At 36.2% G+C, this 17,780-nt stretch overlaps 1 protein-coding gene across 2 annotated transcripts; it reads left to right on the top strand.

The window, feature by feature from the left end:
• The first annotated feature begins 11,165 nt into the window (after nt 1-11,165).
• Nucleotides 11,166-17,545, top strand: LOC122667085 (tubby-like F-box protein 8). 2 transcript variants are annotated; one of them, XM_043863274.1, is made up of 5 exons: nt 11,166-11,337; nt 12,127-12,588; nt 12,717-12,804; nt 16,079-16,211; nt 16,649-17,545. In XM_043863274.1, the coding sequence occupies exons 2-5, from the start codon at nt 12,241-12,243 to the stop codon at nt 17,361-17,363; spliced, it is 1,284 nt and encodes a 427-aa protein (XP_043719209.1). In that variant the 5' UTR covers nt 11,166-11,337; nt 12,127-12,240; the 3' UTR covers nt 17,364-17,545. The 2 variants fall into 2 exon arrangements, with proteins under 2 accessions (XP_043719209.1, XP_043719210.1); XM_043863275.1 differs by having other exon boundaries at nt 11,167-11,317; nt 12,124-12,588.
• The last annotated feature ends 235 nt before the right edge of the window (nt 17,546-17,780 follow it).

Below are 17,780 nucleotides of genomic sequence, written 5' to 3'. Positions count from 1 at the left end.
AGTCGCTCTTAATTGTTGTGTTCGAAAAAAAGGTGAATATGTATATGTAGGAAATCAAGATTCTTATTTTATATTGTTGAAATTAATGAACCCGCTGCTCTCATAAAATGACAGAATTTCCTGGGGGCGTGGCGGTCATTTCACATACCCCTGTGTCTGGGCGTAGGAACATCGCACCGCACACTGCTATTTCCCTTATATATATATTTGTGTATTATAACTTTGTATATCTTATAATTTATATATCATACATAAATATATAAACTATACAGGGTCATGTTGGCCCTGGCTGGCTGCCCCCTCATTTTGGGCCTAGAAATATCAGCTCTGATACAGTTAATGGGCTGAAAAGCCAAACCCATGCATTGTCGGGCTCAGGGTGGGCTCGGGCTAGCCGGCCCAAAGGTGTATGTTTGTTAACGGGCTCTAAAAAACCTTTTTAATGAGATGGGCTAGAGGAGAATTATATTGGGCCACACTAAGTTGGAACTGTGTGATAGAACCTTATAAACACATATATATATATAATAAACTTGAGAACCAGACAACCCCAAAAACTCTAGGTTTGGGGATGAACATCAAGAACTCGAAATGCAAACAATGTTTCTGGTTCCGAGACTCAGTCTGGAAACACAGGTGGACCAATTAAGGACCTAAAAGCTTGAATGCAATTCATTTTATTTTCATTATAAATTTTCACAGTCCACGTGGCATTCCATAACCTCATAAGCAATTCCAGACTTGTAAGCTTACTCTGAAAACAGAAATGGAACTGAAAGAGCTAAAATTTTAGCATCATTCATTGAATGTTGGAGTTCATTCTCTACTGAAAAGGGGAGAAACTTACTAAAGACATTGCTTCTTTAGCTTCCTTTATTTGTTGGTATCTATGGTGCGCCCGCAATGATCTACTATTTAGAAAGAAAATTTGGACTCGAGGAGAATTCATCAATTCCGCACAAAAGGCATGTTCCGAATTTCTCCATGCGTCACAAACTCTCCCACAAGGAAACCCAGTTCACTCTTTCTCTTCTTTCGAATATAATATTTTTAAGCTTACAAGGGAAGGGGAAAGAGTGTGTGTTAGTTATATGAGAGGGCATGGGAAAGAATCGCCACACTGTCAGTGTAGGGATTTTTTTTTGAAAAAACAAAAAAAAAAGCACAAAATCATAAAATAAATATAGAACACACTTGTGTATACATAACTCCAAAAGAGATAGGAAATAAGAGAATGATACAATTAGGGTTGTAAGGTTCAATCAAAGGTACCATGCTTCAATGAGACAAAATGCTTGAAGGAACCTTACTTAGAGAACTTAATTATTTCATATTATCACTTAATTTTTTTTATTTTTTTTAAATAATTAAAAAAATAAATTAAGTGTCATATTTCTTTAATAACATTATTAGATGCTATCGACATTAACCAAACAAGCACTTGGCGGATAAGCAAGAAGAATGAGTCAACGTTTGGTGAATGCTAAAGGCTAAAGCTTTTTTAGTTAGAAAAAATTAGTTGAAGTCGTTAACAGCTATTTTAAAGCATTAGTGAATGGTGTCCTTTTTTTCGCTTTTCCCTTTAAAGGTCTTAGGTATTGGCCTCGTACCCATATCGGTTACGGCCGATATTGATATTAATATAGATAGAATTCCCATAATTTGGTCTCATACCCATATCGGTTATGGTATTGATATCCTATTGGTATCAAGTATTCACAATATTAATACATATCGGTTGATATACCGATACAAACAATACGATACTGATACATTGAACCATGATTACCTGAGTCGAAGAGTACAGTATGCTTTAGCTTACTTCTCTCTTCCAATAGATGAGATTTCAAAAAAAAAGATCCAAAGTGACGTTTTCCTTGTCGATTAGGTGGGATTCAGTAGAGATACAGCCCAAACCTTGGATTCTATTTCTATGATCATGTGAGGTAAGGAAAAGAGATAGAGATTGTGGACTCATGAGAGGACAACCTTAGGAGGTAGGTAAGGGTGTCAATCCGTCGATTCCATTTAGTTTTGGTCGGATCTAGTTGTTTTCGTGCTGGAAATGGGTCAAATCAAAATCAAATTGTTAAATTAAAATTTTAAATTTGATCAGATTCGATTCGATAATTTTTCAGATTGACATAACAAGTTCTTATAAATCTATTGCTGGTTTGTTTTCAATTTTTCATATTGATACATTTAAGGTATTGAAGACGATGTATTTTATTCATTTTTTTTTTTTAAATCAAATTTATTTGTTTGATCTAATATAAAATTTTGACATGTGATCAATCAAGAGAATTCAATACCCAATGGATAGTCTCAATTGATCATTTCTTCTCTCTACATGAATTAATCATATTATCAAACTAAGAAGTTAGTCAGTAAAAAAAATCTGAATTTACTACTACTCAAGAAAACTATCCACTTTATCGGCATAAAACATTGATGACATGAGACCTAATAGCAATCGCTATGAGGCTACCTGATCATCCTATCTAAATGTCACAAATGGGATTTAGGCATAGAAAAATACATAAAATTGGGAGGGAGTTGAAATAAATAAATTCTTTAGACATAGAAAATCACATAAAATTGAAAGAGAATTAAAATAAATAAAATTTTATATGAAATGTGATTAGAAAGTCAAGGCATATAAGGGTTGAGATTAGAATGTTCTCCATGAAATAACTTAATACATTCTAGACTCTTCTTACTTCTACTTCTTGTCATTTATAAATCTTATTAAATTGAAAGATGTAAAATTATAACCAAGATTGGTTATATGGGCCAATGGTTTAACAATTAAGAGTGTTGATGTTTTAACAACTGATTATATAAAAATAAAATAAAAAAACCAATATTTTAGGGAACCCTTTGTATTGGTCCTTTGGTTGAAGTCTATATTCCACCAATATCATATATTGATTTTGACTATACTGACTCTCTTCAAAATTTCTTTTCAAAAAGTTGGTTTCTCCTTTGCTTGTCATAGTCTTACTTGTTAGGTGGCAAACTCCACGCATTAAAAACAGAAACAAAAGAAAAATGAATTCAAATCCATGTGAATTACATATATATTTCTTTGAAAAAATAGTTGGTGGATTAGAGGATGAATGGTGAAGAAGCTTGGGTGACTGACACATCACATTTCTTAAAATTAAAATATCTTATAAAGGCCATTGTATATATGTGTATTTGTACTTAAGTTAATGTACTGTAATCTTTAAAAAAAAACCTTCATATCCATATCTTATGATGCTCCTCTTATTAGATGAGCGAGTTTATGTAGTATAATAATTATACAATAAATTTTAAAAATTATTTTAGTAAACAATTTTAAAACATTTAGGCAAATGGAAAGTTTAAGCATAGTTAGTAAATTCAGGTATTATGTGCGAATTCAAACATATAATTGAAAAATACGTATTTTCCATATAAATGCAATGATACAATTTTATAATCGCTTTTTATAGTCCAAAGTATTATACACGTATAAAACACTATATCATAATACGAAAGTAGCAAAGTTGGAACCCTAACAGCCCAACCCCCTTCTTCTTCGGCTCCGTTCAACCATTCCTGAATCCCGGATGATTTTAGTTCTGGCCAATGATCGAGCTCTTCCCCTAACCTTCGCCCTTCAAAATACGAAACCAAGGAGAACCTAGCGTTGGAAGTTGGAACCCTAGCACAATGGCTGCTCAAACCCAACCCGCATGTGAGCCAAATCCATCGGGGTAGGCCCAAATTGGCTGATCCGATCCGATATCTCAAATGCTAATTTCTCATTTTCTGTAGAAATTCCTTTGGGTGGTCAATATTATCAATGCACCCTATACATTGCATTTCAAAAATAAAATATCAAGGGGATCACATGTCTTCATGGAAATTACAATTCCGAGATTTTTTTTTTTTCCTTGGGGGGGTGAGGTTGGGAGGGTCTATTCTATCTAATTACCCAATGAGACCTTAACTACATCTACAGGGGGAGAGGGAATGCCTTATGGCATATGATGAGGATAAGAGAGTTGAACTCAAGCCGTCCTAAGAGCTTGCACTCTACCGGCAAGGCACCAACCAATTGAGCAAACAATTGTTTTTTATCGATACATTTGATGTAGCCCGGAACTTTAAATCTTGGGCAGGTATTACTAGGATAACTCAATCTGAGTATTGAAAGGAATCAGAACATGAGAATCTACAACTAATGTTGGTGGAGAAGATTGCCACAACACCAGTGTGCAATTTTTTATTATTTTTTCACTTGTTCTGAAAATATAGGCTTCACATGGATGATACCTTTTAAAGAACACTCACTGGTATGGCATGTAGATTCCACCCCACATTGGTAGCATGGGAAACCCTATCCCATAAAATAATTAAAGAAAATAAATTTTAACAAATAAATTACTCTCACCATGTATCATGCTATCACCTATCCATTAAACATCACGAAGGCATGCATATGCCTGCATCTACATGTGTGTTTGTGTTGCGATAGACACATCTACCAAAATACCTGTGGTGCACCGACCTCTTAGATCATTTAATTGTGGCTTAGATTGCACCAACACTACCCTATGAGAAACTTATCGGAGAGGAGAAGAAATTGAAGAATTATGGTTTTCTAAATTGCTTACTTATTATTTATGTATTTAAATTTTTTTTTTGTTTTGCTTACTTGCTACATAGTTGACCTATTGTGTGGTCTTTCGTATATAACACGTGCTTGATTAAAAAGGGCTCAAATTTTTGGTAAAGATGTGTCTAATAGACTTCACCAAATGACAATTCTTTGAAAATTTTATCAAAAATTAGGAGAAAACTTTCCTTCATCATGCGCTGACACAAATCCTATAGGGTTTTAATATGCTCCCAAAAATACTCCCCTAATATCTTCCCACACACATCTGAAGCTTTGCGGTGAATAGATTCCATTCACCATGGCTTAAGGAAAACTACAAATTAAGTCATTTAAAGAAGGGAGTGTATGAACCACACACCTACATGTATTTCGAGTTTGACACCTTTTTTAAATTATCCTTTGTATATTATTCCCAAAAGTTTTTTAAGATAGGATTTAAAAAGAAATTTCATAAATAATTTGATAGTGACATTATTATATAATTATCAAATGATATCATTATTATGCACATTTTTCGAGTGTTCGGGAAGGTAATTGAGAGAACATGATTTTAAGAATCAGTATCGAATCAACTGTGATCAATATTGATACTTGATCGATACTGCATGAACATGGTTGTTTTTATGAAGAAGAAAAAATATTGTTTTGATCTAGAACCAATAAGACCCGATACATCAATATCAGTATTGGTGGCGACCGCTATCGTCACGATTCCATGAACTAAATTTATTTGAGAGAGAAAGTGTATGGGGACATTTCTCTCATTCTACATGAGTGAATGAAAGTGAGCTTAAGTGAATACAATGGCCATAAAAATATGTTAGTCTAGAGAGAGTGAAATTCTAATACATGGTTATATTTTCATATATCATGAATGTGAAGATGCATGAGTGAGTGTACATTAATAATAGAATGTCAGTATAAATATATGAAAAAATGAGGTAAGAGAAAGAAAAAGAGAGAGCCCACTAAGTGTTTAAAAGGTAGATGAAGGGGTATTCAATGGGATCAATCAAAAGAAAAGCTAAAGTGGAATGTGAGGTAACTAATAAGTATATATAACTTCACTTCTTTTGTCCACTCAGCTCTTGAGAAATATTGGTGAGTACCAATACTGAGGAGGGATGGGATTTGTAAATTGTCTGTAACCAATAAATGGAAATCTACTTTTCAACTTTACACACAGCAGCAGCATCAACAACTAAAACCTTATGGGGACCACCTGAGCCATAGACATTCAAATAATAAAATTTGCTTATGTAATAGAAGAGTAATGCTAGTATTTTATACAATCCTAACTTCTACCTTTAATAATGAAGGTTAACTAATTCTAAGCAAAAACATCTTTTCCCTTGTGTTTCCTAGTTCCATAAATCTCTCTCTCTCTCTCTCTATATGTGTCCCTTCAAGCAGTTAAGTAGGTCACCTACAAGGCATCACAACCAAAAGCATGGAACCATTTTTTCAAGGGATGAGAAATTTTACAAGTTGATAAACAGTTAATTTCATAGAAGTTTGTTAGCTTAAATTTAATATTTGTTTTTGGGGGACATTACCTAACTGCAACCTCACCTGCAAAGATATAAATATGATGGTAATAGTAAGAACATAAGAAATGGTGAATCACACGTGGGAGAAGGATTTGAGAATAAAGGAAAGTAAATATAACCCATCAAAATCATTGATAAATAAAAAAGATGGTGACCCAAAAGGGTTTTTTATAGGCAGATCTAATAACTCATTAGGTAGTAGTAGACGAAAATTTTCTGCTTTCAAGTTTACCTAAAAGATGAGAGATTAGGGAACCCTAGATTGTGAAATGATCAATTGTGTTTTCCTTTGATCAGTAAGTATTTAAATCATGAGTAGCAAGGGAAAATATCTGTGTGGTCCACCTCTCAAATTGTAAAATTGACTAATGAATCATATGACATGCTCCACTTCTGTGGATGATTTTGGTGGCCCATTAAGTGTTGTTTCTAAATGATGAAATAATTGTGGTAGATTTCATTTTCTACTAATTAATACTCGGGAGAGGGTTCATCATGACACCCGTATGGGAGGAAATCTCATGCCACACCAATAGCAAGGCAAATAACGGTATCATCTACATAGGACTCACATGATGACGAGAAAAAAAATAATAAAGAACTCTGAGAAGATAATAGCACTTTGACGTTGTGGAAAAGTTTTTCCATTAATGCATTTCAAAAGATGATGTTTTCATTTCTTTCGTAATGAACACGAGCCATATTCATGTTTCAATCAAAAGCATTTATTAACTAATATTAATCTTAGAAACTATTCAATGTTGAAAATCTTAGCAAAATCAATCCTAGAAAATAATAATGACAAAATCTAGTTGGTTGTATCTTGACAAAACATATCAACTATACTCATCTTTATTTTTAGTTTTTTAAGGGGGTGTTAGAAAGCACAAGAATCCATTAAAAGGAGCAGAAATATTGCCCTGATGCATCATTTACCTTTACATAGACTTAATACCATTTTAATATCACATCAAATACTGTTAAGAAAGAGTTGATTCTACTTAAATAAAATAGATAATATTTTTTTTTGATGAAAATAGAATAGATAATATGATGATGTACAAATCTTTTGAAAAATTAATACAATATATAATACTTATTTATATAAGCAAGCATGCAATCATAATGGGTTGATAGGTCAATACTTTGGGGAAAAAATAACTATATATATATGGTCTATTTATTAAAAATAAATTTTAGAAAGATTTTGTTTGTTTTTTTTTTCTGTTAAATCTTTTGGCTGAAAACTTGACAAGCTAAAAAAGAAATTATATTTAGAGAATCATTTTCACTTTTGGCCTTCCCTACTTTTGAGTTTTGAGTAAATGAGCAATTATCTATTACCAGTTTAAGGCCAAGTTTTTCATAGTCTAAGTTGAGAGGTAGGAGTCTTTAAGTGTAATTGAGAAACATAGTTTGACTCAGCCAGACAATTGAATTTATTTGGGACACAAATAATTTGACTCAAAATATTTATATTAAAAGGCATACTAGTGACAAGCTAGCAGTAATGGCTCTGATTGATTAATTGAAAGCAAAACTCTAGGGATGGATGGATACCTAAAAGAAACTAAATGAATTGTGGAAGAGAATAGGTAAATGGGACAGCCAAACTGAAGAGGTTATTCCCTATATAGAGTGTTGGTAATGACAAACCAACAAATCAAATCCTTTACATCTATATTTTTGAAAAATATTGACAACTGAATTGCTAATAATATTCCATTCTTATATCTTGCTCATTTAACTAGATACTTGGACATTGCCCTCAAGTTTTGAAGTTCCAAAACATTTGAAACAAAAATTAAATTTGAGCTTCTTATTGTTATACAGAAAATCCTTCTTAATATTCCAAAGATCTCTCTCTCTCTCTCTCTCTCTCTCTCTTTGATTAAAGAGAGAATAATTTTGGATGAAAAATGTTTACCCCACAAATCTATGAGCCTCACGGATCAATCACATCTTGGAAAAGTAATTTTTATTTTTGATCTTCCCCTTATTTTTTGGACTGTGACCATAAGCAACCTATGAGACCATGTTTGAGAAGTTAGCAAAACCTTATTTTTGATAAGTAGAAACCTTAAAGGAGTTTGATGAGTCAACCTAGTCAAAAATAAGGTTCTCACAAGACTTTCATGGAAAAACGATATGCGTGGTAGACTCACTTATCTCAATGTAAAATTTTATTTGTCATTTCGAGTTTTTGTATGTTAATGTAGCAATTTTATTTACTGGAAGATTTCTCCTATGGTCACAAAGAAAAGAATCTCCTCAATAAGGCACACATAGTCTTGTCATATGGAAGAATGCTTTGGCATGTCAAACCATTGGATGCCTAGGGATTAATGGTTTGAAAAGACTGTTTTAAACTTCTTCCTTAAATAACCATTTACCCTCACACCTAATGCATACCCTCTCATGTATGTCCATGCATGCTTGTTGTAGACCTAACAACCCTTTTGGTAATCCCAAATTTTCGATTCTTTATTTTGCCACTTGGCAAATCAGATTATTTGAAATTTGACATATGAATAAAGGACCTCGATCCTTGTTCACTCACAAAATTTCAATCCCATCTAACCTACCACATGGTAGATCTTCATAACATTAAAGAGATTTTATCCTGATCTCCGTGTAGGAAACTAGGAAATCATGTACAATTCATTTTATGGGGGCAAGTTTTAGTCCAACAGTCTTCGGTCAAGCGAGAAAAATCAAGAATTTAATTTCATCCAATTCAAAAATGAGAAAATTGTCAATTCAAACTTCAACTTCAAAGTGACATGTCATGCAGGAGACTCTTAGATCGATGATAATAGGATTCGATTCCTCTCCAGGGAGCTCAGCGCCCAGGGGGCATCCAAGGGTTGGATTGTATCGCACACATCTCGACACACCTAAGGATATATGAGGTACAATCCAACGGTTGGATATCTCTTGGACGTGCTGGGCTCCTGGAGAGGAGCTCAATCCATGAAAATATGGTTTCACTCGTGAGTTCAAAATTTAAAGGTATTTTGGACATCCGTAAATAGGAGCGAAAATAATAATTACACCGTCGACGGCGTCGAGTAACAAACTTTCCTCTTAAAATCGCAGGTATTTTGAAAGAAAAAAAAAGTGCAACAAATATGGGACCAATCGGAATGTAGATGGTGGCACCACAAATGCCCACTCTATAATGTGGCCCCTACCATTGTGCACCGTGTATCAGCCACGTGGTATATTATTCACCAGATTTCTGGTTCTATGGAAAGGGAACCATTACCTAATTTTATTCAAAAAACAAATATAAAATCATCCAACGGATAGTTTTGAATGTTGGATACACGTGGCGTTTCTAAAGAGAAGGAAAGATGAGATCAAAAATAAGAAAAAAATTTCTTCCTACGTCGGCACAAACCTGTACTTACATATCAATAAATGTAAAATAGACCACCATTGACACGTGTCTTTCACTCGCATCAGCTGTCTATCCTATATATGATAAACCACCTGCCGTTAGCACTTAACAGTAACGGTTGCTTCGTCACTTTTTGAGGTTAATTTCGTCATTTGATGATTGTCAGTACTCCGATGAAAATCGGATAAGAACACTAAAACAACCGGTCCAAACCCGACAGTGCCGTTGGTGTAATTACGGTTTTACCTAACAGATAACGACCTTAATCAAATGGCTAAATGTCTCTTGGGAGAAGAAAAAGAACATACGCAAGCATCATATGAGCCCTAAGGGGATACGGACGGTAAATTTGGATGTCTATGGTGGCCATTTCTGTCATTTCGTCACAAAGATGAGGTTTTCATGATGAAAGCGTGCCCCGCTTCATTATGCCACTCACATGAACTGACCTTTCTTTCTCTTTCTTAAAAAGAACAAATCAAGACCCTTCGTTGCTACAAAGATCACGAGAGAGCCAATAGAAAAATATGAAAAAATATTGCACCGTTAGATCAAGTCAAACCCAATAGCGTGCACCTCGCCTTGTATGTTTCTGGGAGTTATCTTCTAGCGTGCGCCCATGGTGTTAGCATTCCCAAAAAGTCAAAGCATCTTGCGGTGCTGGTGTGAACAGTGAAGTGTGCTGCTACTGTTTTGCAAAGTCCACTGTAACGGAACGGGACGGAACAGTCAGATACCCCAAAAGGTGAAGGGGGGGGATTCGGGGAGTAATTGCTTGGAAAGGGGTTTTTGTCTACGTGGAATCAAAATATAAAAAGTAATATTCATATTTTTTAATCCAATTATCAGAAATTATCGATATAAAAAAGTTCGTCAAGTGGATTTAAGGAAGTTTGGGGTCCGGAGAGAGAGAGAGAGAGAGAAACCGTGTGTTAAAGCGAAGGATCTGCTCACTGTACAGAGGCGAAGTGAGCAGTTAAAATTGTTTCCAAGTTTATCTTTTTTTCTCATGGTCTGGTTTTTGGCGCAAAGATCTCAGCTTTTTGGAAGGTTTAGTGACGGAGATTTCTCTTGTTTCCATACGGAGGTTTGAGGTATAGATCTCTTACTTTTAGTTCATTTTTTTTTTTGGTGTTTCTGTTCTGCGGAGGTGAATCGTTGAAGGTTTTCTCAAAATTGTACTGGTTTTGGTTCATTTTTTGGTGGTTTGTGGGAATTTGAGGTTGTTCTGGGAGTTTTCTCAACTTCCTAGGCAAGAATGCGTTCGATAACTCGGATATTAAGTTCCTTTTGATGAGTCTCTGAGGTTTTCGTGTTTTTCCAGACTGTTAGGTTTTGGGTTAAACAAAACTAACATTTTATTTTTTCCCTTGCTTTTCCATCTGCTTTGTTTTTTAACAGAGATGGTGGAGAAAAGACTTAATTTTGTTTCTTTGTTCTTCCTCGTTAGTTAATATGGAAGAAATACTCGATTTTGCTGCTGTAGAACCGCTATGAAGCTTTTAGCCTTTTTCCATTGTTTCCCCCTTTTTGTGGTGGGGTGGGGGCCGGTTTGGTCTCAGAGGTTTCATTTCTGTCTTTGCAGTTCTCCCACAGTTGTACAAATATCTTGCAGATCTCTGATGAAGGCTTCGGCTTGCATGTCTGAAGCTACTGAGCTTTGAGCGGTTGTTGAGCGTGACTTTGGCTTTTGCGCACAATTAGCCTCCTGACTCGTTGGTGTCTGATAGAAGGTTAGTCTTCATGCACCGGTTTTTCAGGACCACTCAAGTTGGTTTTTTTTTTCCTTTTTCCAAAAGTTGAAACACCCTCGTATGGTATGCTGCCTGCTGCTTATGGGAATTAGTCAATGACGATCTAATCTAAGTTCCAACTACCTAGGGGCATACTAGGAAAAGAATCATTCGAATACCTGGTTCATAACTAACCTTGTAGTGAACGTTATATCGATCACTTTGTAATTTTGCCACAATTTCCCTATTTTAGCGAACAATTTTGTATGCTTTTTTCATTCTATTATGCGATCTTGGATATGGGCTTTTATGAGTAAATATATTTTCTTGAAATTTAAGCTGTATTCTATGTGAATCACCTTTGCCTTTCAAGTGATTTTCTTGTCGCTTAAGTGAAGTTTGAATCATTTTTCCGTTTTGGGATCCTTTCTCTCTCTGTAAGCTAGAGTACGGTGTTGATGATTTAGTTAAATAGCTTAGGGGTTCTTCCCCCTCTCTTGTCGTTTTTTTATTTTATTTCTTCTCTTAGGCTCTGATTAGAGGATAATTTCTTATTTTGGGGGAGGGGTTGGTTCGATAGCAATTTGAGTTGCCAAATAAAATTTAAAGAACTTAATAAGTGTCTCAATCAGAAGACTGGTATTTTAGACTACTTTGATGTCCATGTGAAGTTTTCTTTTCAGGGTATCTCTTTTTCTTTGTTTTGTTTTGTGCTTTTTTTTGCCACTTCTTTGGCTCCCTTCTGTTTCTTGGTTGATAAGCTTTGTAGCTCATTTTTCCTATTTGCAGTTAAACGACTGGTGTTTGAAAGTCGTCTTGAGTGTAAGATAAATTTATGCCAAGCTCTTGGAAGGGATATAATAATTCTTGGGGTGTGGCCTGTTTATCATTTTCGCCGATTAAATGTCGTTCCGTAGCATAGTCCGTGATGTAAGGGATGGTTTTGGGAGTTTATCCCGGCGGAGTTTTGAGGTCAGGCTTCCAGGTCATCATAGGGGCAGGTCTCAGGCTTCAGTTAATGAATCGCATGACCAGCCTCTGGTAATCCAGCACAGCCGCTGGGCTAGTCTTCCTCCAGAACTACTACGTGATGTGATTAAGAGGTTGGAGGCCAGTGAAAGTACCTGGCCATCACGCAAGCATGTCGTTGCATGTGCTGCAGTTTGCAGGTCATGGAGAGAGATGTGCAAAGAGATTGTTAAGAGTCCAGAGTTTTCTGGCAAGCTCACCTTTCCAGTCTCTCTTAAACAGGTGGGTTTAAATACATAATAAATTGCTTGGACCTATTAAAGTTTCAAGTGGGCTTCTGTTTTATTTTTAGTAACGCTTTTAGGATTGTGGGAAAGCTGCATTTTAACCTGTGTTTTGACATTCTACAGCCTGGGCCTCGCGATGGAACCATTCAATGCTTCATCAAACGGGACAAAGCCAACTTAACTTACCACCTTTTTTTGTGCCTTAGTCCTGGTAAGCTTCTTTCTTGGCATTTGATTGAAACCAGTTACAATTTCCTAGAGTTCACTTGTAACTGGCTTCTCGTTGTAATTTTGGTGTGATTATTTTCCTTGTTGAACTCGACCACTTGTTGCATATCTTTGCAAGTTGGTATTTGATAGTCCATATTTGACAATTGTATGATGGCATTACATGGTTTAAACTGTTGCCCTGTTTTGTCTCATCTTGGCCGATATGTATCAGTATCGATATGATACGATACAATGAGACGTCTCTTTTTTTTCTTGAAAAAAAAAAATGGTATCAATTAGTATCGCATTGTATTGCCCGATACGGCGCGATACGATACGATACTCTCGATATGTACTGATATTCTTGATACGATTGATTTAGGGGTTGGAAAAAAATTTAAAAGTATCGGTACATATTGCATTGAAACAGTCGATACAATGTGATACAGTGCTATACACACATTAAAAGACACATGTGACTTCAGAATCGTGATTCCAGAAACCAGAAAGCATCAATAACACCAAGTCTGTCAAGTTTTCACCTAAAACTTCAATTTTGTGACATCTTCTTTCAAATGTCATGCTTGGAGCTTTGATTCCTTGTTGAAAAACGAATCAAATCAAAGAAACAAACTGCAATATTGCTTATTTATATTGTTTTTAGCTCCAAAAGTGTATTTCTATGTGTATCTTGACCATTTTCATGTGTTTCTGTAGCCTGCGATACGTATCTTCGATATGATACGATACGTCTCTTAAAATCACCCCATCTATACGATACGCTATACCGATACTTTAAACCCTGTGGCATTATATATGCTACTTGACATTTATAGTGTTTTAGATGAAACATCTTTTAAACATTTCCGTAAATAGTATTTCCATTTGTTCTTCATTTCTAGGATTGTATTTCGAATATTGCCTGAACTTTGATAAATGCATGAAAAGGCAAGTTTCACTAACTCGCTGTATAGTTACTCTGATTGTGAAACGCCCTTGGAGAGTGAAAATTGCCTCTTAATGCTTGAATATGGTGTATTTGACCTCTTTCTCTTAATAAATGGTCTCTGAATTTGTTGACTGAGAAAAGATAACTAATAAGGCCCAACAATACCATTCAAAGAAGAGGCTGTCAAATCGATGTTTCTGGAGTACAAGGAGTAAACTAATCTGCTGATATATTATCCCTTGTACATAAGAGCCTGAAATTCCCTCCACCTAAGTAACTTGTCTGCTCTTTACCTGATCTTCTCTTTCATTGAAAGGCTGTTAAATGGATGTTTCTGGAGTATGAGAAGTAAACTAATCTGCTGATATGCAATCCCTTGTACATGCGATCCTGAAATTCCCTCCTAACTAGCTTGTCTGTTCATTACCTGATGTTGTCAACCATTGAAGAGGCTGTCAAATGGATGTTTCTGTGAGTATGAGAAGTAAACTAATCTGCTGGTATACAATCCCTTGTACGTATGATCCTGAAATTCGCTCCTACAATCATTACCTGATCTTGTCAACTATTGGGATAAAATGTTTAGTCAATGCACCAATGCTTTAGCTTATCTAAACAGGTGAGAAGATACAAAAAGAGGATTTTTAATGCATGAGGAAATAATGATGGTGGTGAATTTTCCTCTACTACAAATTGATGCAAACCAATGCTGAAGTGAATGTGAGCCCAACGAGAATAATTAAAAGTTGAGCACTAAATGATTCACCCTTTCTATTAGGACGAGATGAATCAAACAGAAAGGCACTGGTACAGCCTCTTTTAAGTTTTGCCAACTCCAAATCAACCTGAGTTCCATAGCAACCTTATGTCAAATTTATCTTCAGCCCATGTTGTAGCATGCACCTTCATTCTCTGATTGTGCTATGAATATGATGCTCTTTGAATATCACTTCTGCTATACCTGTTGCACAACTGACAGTGCTTTAAACATTTTCGGTTTCGTCTTTGTCCATTCAACACCTCCGAGTTGCAACATGATTACATCTAGTGGAGCATAAGTTGTATTAAATCCAAATGGCTGGACCATCTTACTCTATCCTCTCCCATCTTGACCTTTATTCTGTCTCGAGTTAAGGAATAGTTGATGTTATCCTAGGTGTCAGGACTAACTGACTTGTCTTTAAATGGTAAAAATTAATGTATATGTGTTATCAACTTCTCGTTTTTCTGCTCTATTCCTTTTATCTTTTCCTGTCCCGTGAGAGGGGAAAATTGTTCTCTTTTCCTGACCTCCTGTGAGAGGGGAAAATTGGAGTTATTGAATGTGTTAAAATGTATTTATTGTATGCAACTATTGACTTGGTTGTGACAATATATTCATTTTTATCTTGATTTGTCATCTCGAGTTATTGGTAATTGTTGGAACCGCTTCCTCTAAAAGGCAGACTTTTTAGGAATGGGAGGAAACAATATGTATATCATACAGGAGCTCTAACACGGCGGACTATCCAAAGGGGGACACGGGTGGATAAATAATTTTTTAACACCTACCCGCTTCCAGGGGGACTCGATACCGTGACCCTTGCCTGTTTTGATACCATGTTAACAGCCTTAGGAATTGAGTGCTTGAATGATCTAATCGATCACCCAGCCCCTTATTTATATTAATCTCAAATCATAATCAAAGTAGGAGTGCCCCCCCAGTCCTATTCCTACTACAATTAGGAATCCCAAAATAGAGATCGGATAGAGGGGAGAGAACAGAAATAGAAATAAAGCATAAAACAACTAATAAAATAACTAAAACAATAAGGACTAAGTTACCCCTATCGGGTAAAGGAGCCCATCTCAACAGTAATGAACCATGGAAGAAATGTTTGTAATGCATGATTATCATATATAGTTGAATAAAAGGTGATGTATATATATGTTAATATCACTGTGTCAATTATTTAAGGATTGGGATCAAGGATTGGATTGTCCTGATTGTAATCTGGATCAGTCGATCCAATTATTGGTTGATCTTTAGTAAGATTAGCAGGGATCTAGCTGAAACTAACTTTGGGCAATCCTGATCCCGTTCCTGATTCAGCCAATCCAGACCAGGATTGACCAATCCTTAATCCTTGCACTGTATGGTGTATAGCTGTACTACTTGGCTGAATATGTGAACATAAAAACCACCTTCTAATTCAGGCAGAAGAGGGGAATAAAAAAAGAAGGATGATTGAGATGAAATGTTGGAACATGCAGGTTTTCTTTTTCCCCCTTGTTTTTCTGGGCACCCATTCGGGGAATTTTATGTGTCTCTGTTTTGCCCTTGCAGCTTTACTTGTCGAAAATGGGAAATTTCTTCTCTCTGCCAAGAGGAATCGGCGTACTACTTGCACAGAATATGTTATATCAATGGACGCTGATAATATATCAAGATCAAGCAGCACTTACATTGGAAAGCTGAGGTAACCGAGTAAATTATTAGAGTGAAATGCATTGTTGCTTTGAAGTGATTGGGAGCCGTCTGTAATCTTATGAAATCTAGATTCTTTCCATGATAACAGTTTTTTATTTGCTTAAAAAATCACAACACCTCTTCCCTGATGTGTCTTCATTGCTAGTGCTGATCTTTTTGCATGTTCTTATCTATTTTGTCTTCATTCCCTTCTTGGGATTGTTTGCTATTGTTTCTCATTCTCCATAATAATGATTTCTGAGACTGAGAATCCTTAAATTTTGATCTTAAGCTGTCAGGGTATACCTATGGGAGGTCAATAGTTTTTCCCATCACCTTTTAGTTGCATGTATTGTTTGCTTTTCTAGTTCCTAGAATTGTGTTTATATATCATGAAGTTCCTACATCTCTTTATTAAAACTGATTTGGCAATCTGCTGCGTATCAGGTCAAATTTTCTTGGCACAAAATTCATAATTTATGACACCCAGCCTCCCTACAGTGGTGCCCAAGCCTCCTCACTAGGCAGGACAAGCAGGAGATTCTACTCCAAGAAAGTGTCGCCGAAGGTCCCAACTGGGAGCTATAACATTGCCCAGGTTGCCTATGAGCTAAATGTACTAGGCACACGCGGCCCACGCCGGATGCATTGCATCATGCACTCTATTCCTACCTCAGCTCTTGATGCCGGGGGAAATGTCCCTGGCCAGCCAGAGCTACTCCCTCGTTCCCTTGAGGATTCATTTGGGAGCATATCCTTTTCAAAATCCATCATTGACCAATCGGGTGAGTTCAGCAGTGCACGGTTCTCAGACATCGCTGGACCCCATGAAAACGACGAAGACGGCAAGGAGAGGCCATTGATTCTCCGAAACAAGGCCCCAAGGTGGCACGAGCAGTTGCAATGTTGGTGTCTTAACTTCCGGGGGCGGGTAACAGTTGCCTCCGTCAAGAACTTCCAGCTGATTGCTGCTGCCACACAGCCCGCAGCTGTTGTGCCAACACCAGCCCAGCCAGCATCATCGGATCATGACAAGATCATCCTGCAGTTTGGCAAGGTGGGAAAGGACATGTTCACCATGGATTATCGATATCCTCTGTCTGCATTCCAAGCCTTTGCAATCTGCTTGAGCAGCTTTGATACCAAGTTGGCATGTGAATAGAAGAAAAAAAAGATAAAAAGTAGCAGGTAAATGGTGTTCATCATCTTCATTAGGGTAGGAGGATGGTTTTCTTATAAATATATCCAGAAGCTTTGTTAAAAGTTCCCTACACTCTTGTGTTGCAGCACAACTACTGCACGCGGTAGAAGGAAATCCTCATGTCACTCACTCACTCTTTTGTTGTTTGATTTTTACTTTCTTTTTCAGCCTTTTTTTCTTGGTATCTTTCTCTGTCTCATGCCTTACTGTCATCACCTCATCAGCAAAAAGTCAAAATGCATATGGGCCCTTACTCTGATTCATATTTCAAAAAAATATTTATAATTAATTGCTGCCTTGCATGTCTCCTCATGTCTGGTGTTAGCCAACTTGAATGCTTCCACTTTGAATATTAATTTGTATCTCAGAATATCTGCA

This window comes from Telopea speciosissima, chromosome 7 (genome assembly GCF_018873765.1).
Source record: "Telopea speciosissima isolate NSW1024214 ecotype Mountain lineage chromosome 7, Tspe_v1, whole genome shotgun sequence".
NCBI lineage: Eukaryota > Viridiplantae > Streptophyta > Magnoliopsida > Proteales > Proteaceae > Telopea > Telopea speciosissima.
Note: the sequence above shows the minus strand (reverse complement) of the source record. Positions and strands in the feature narration are given on the sequence as shown.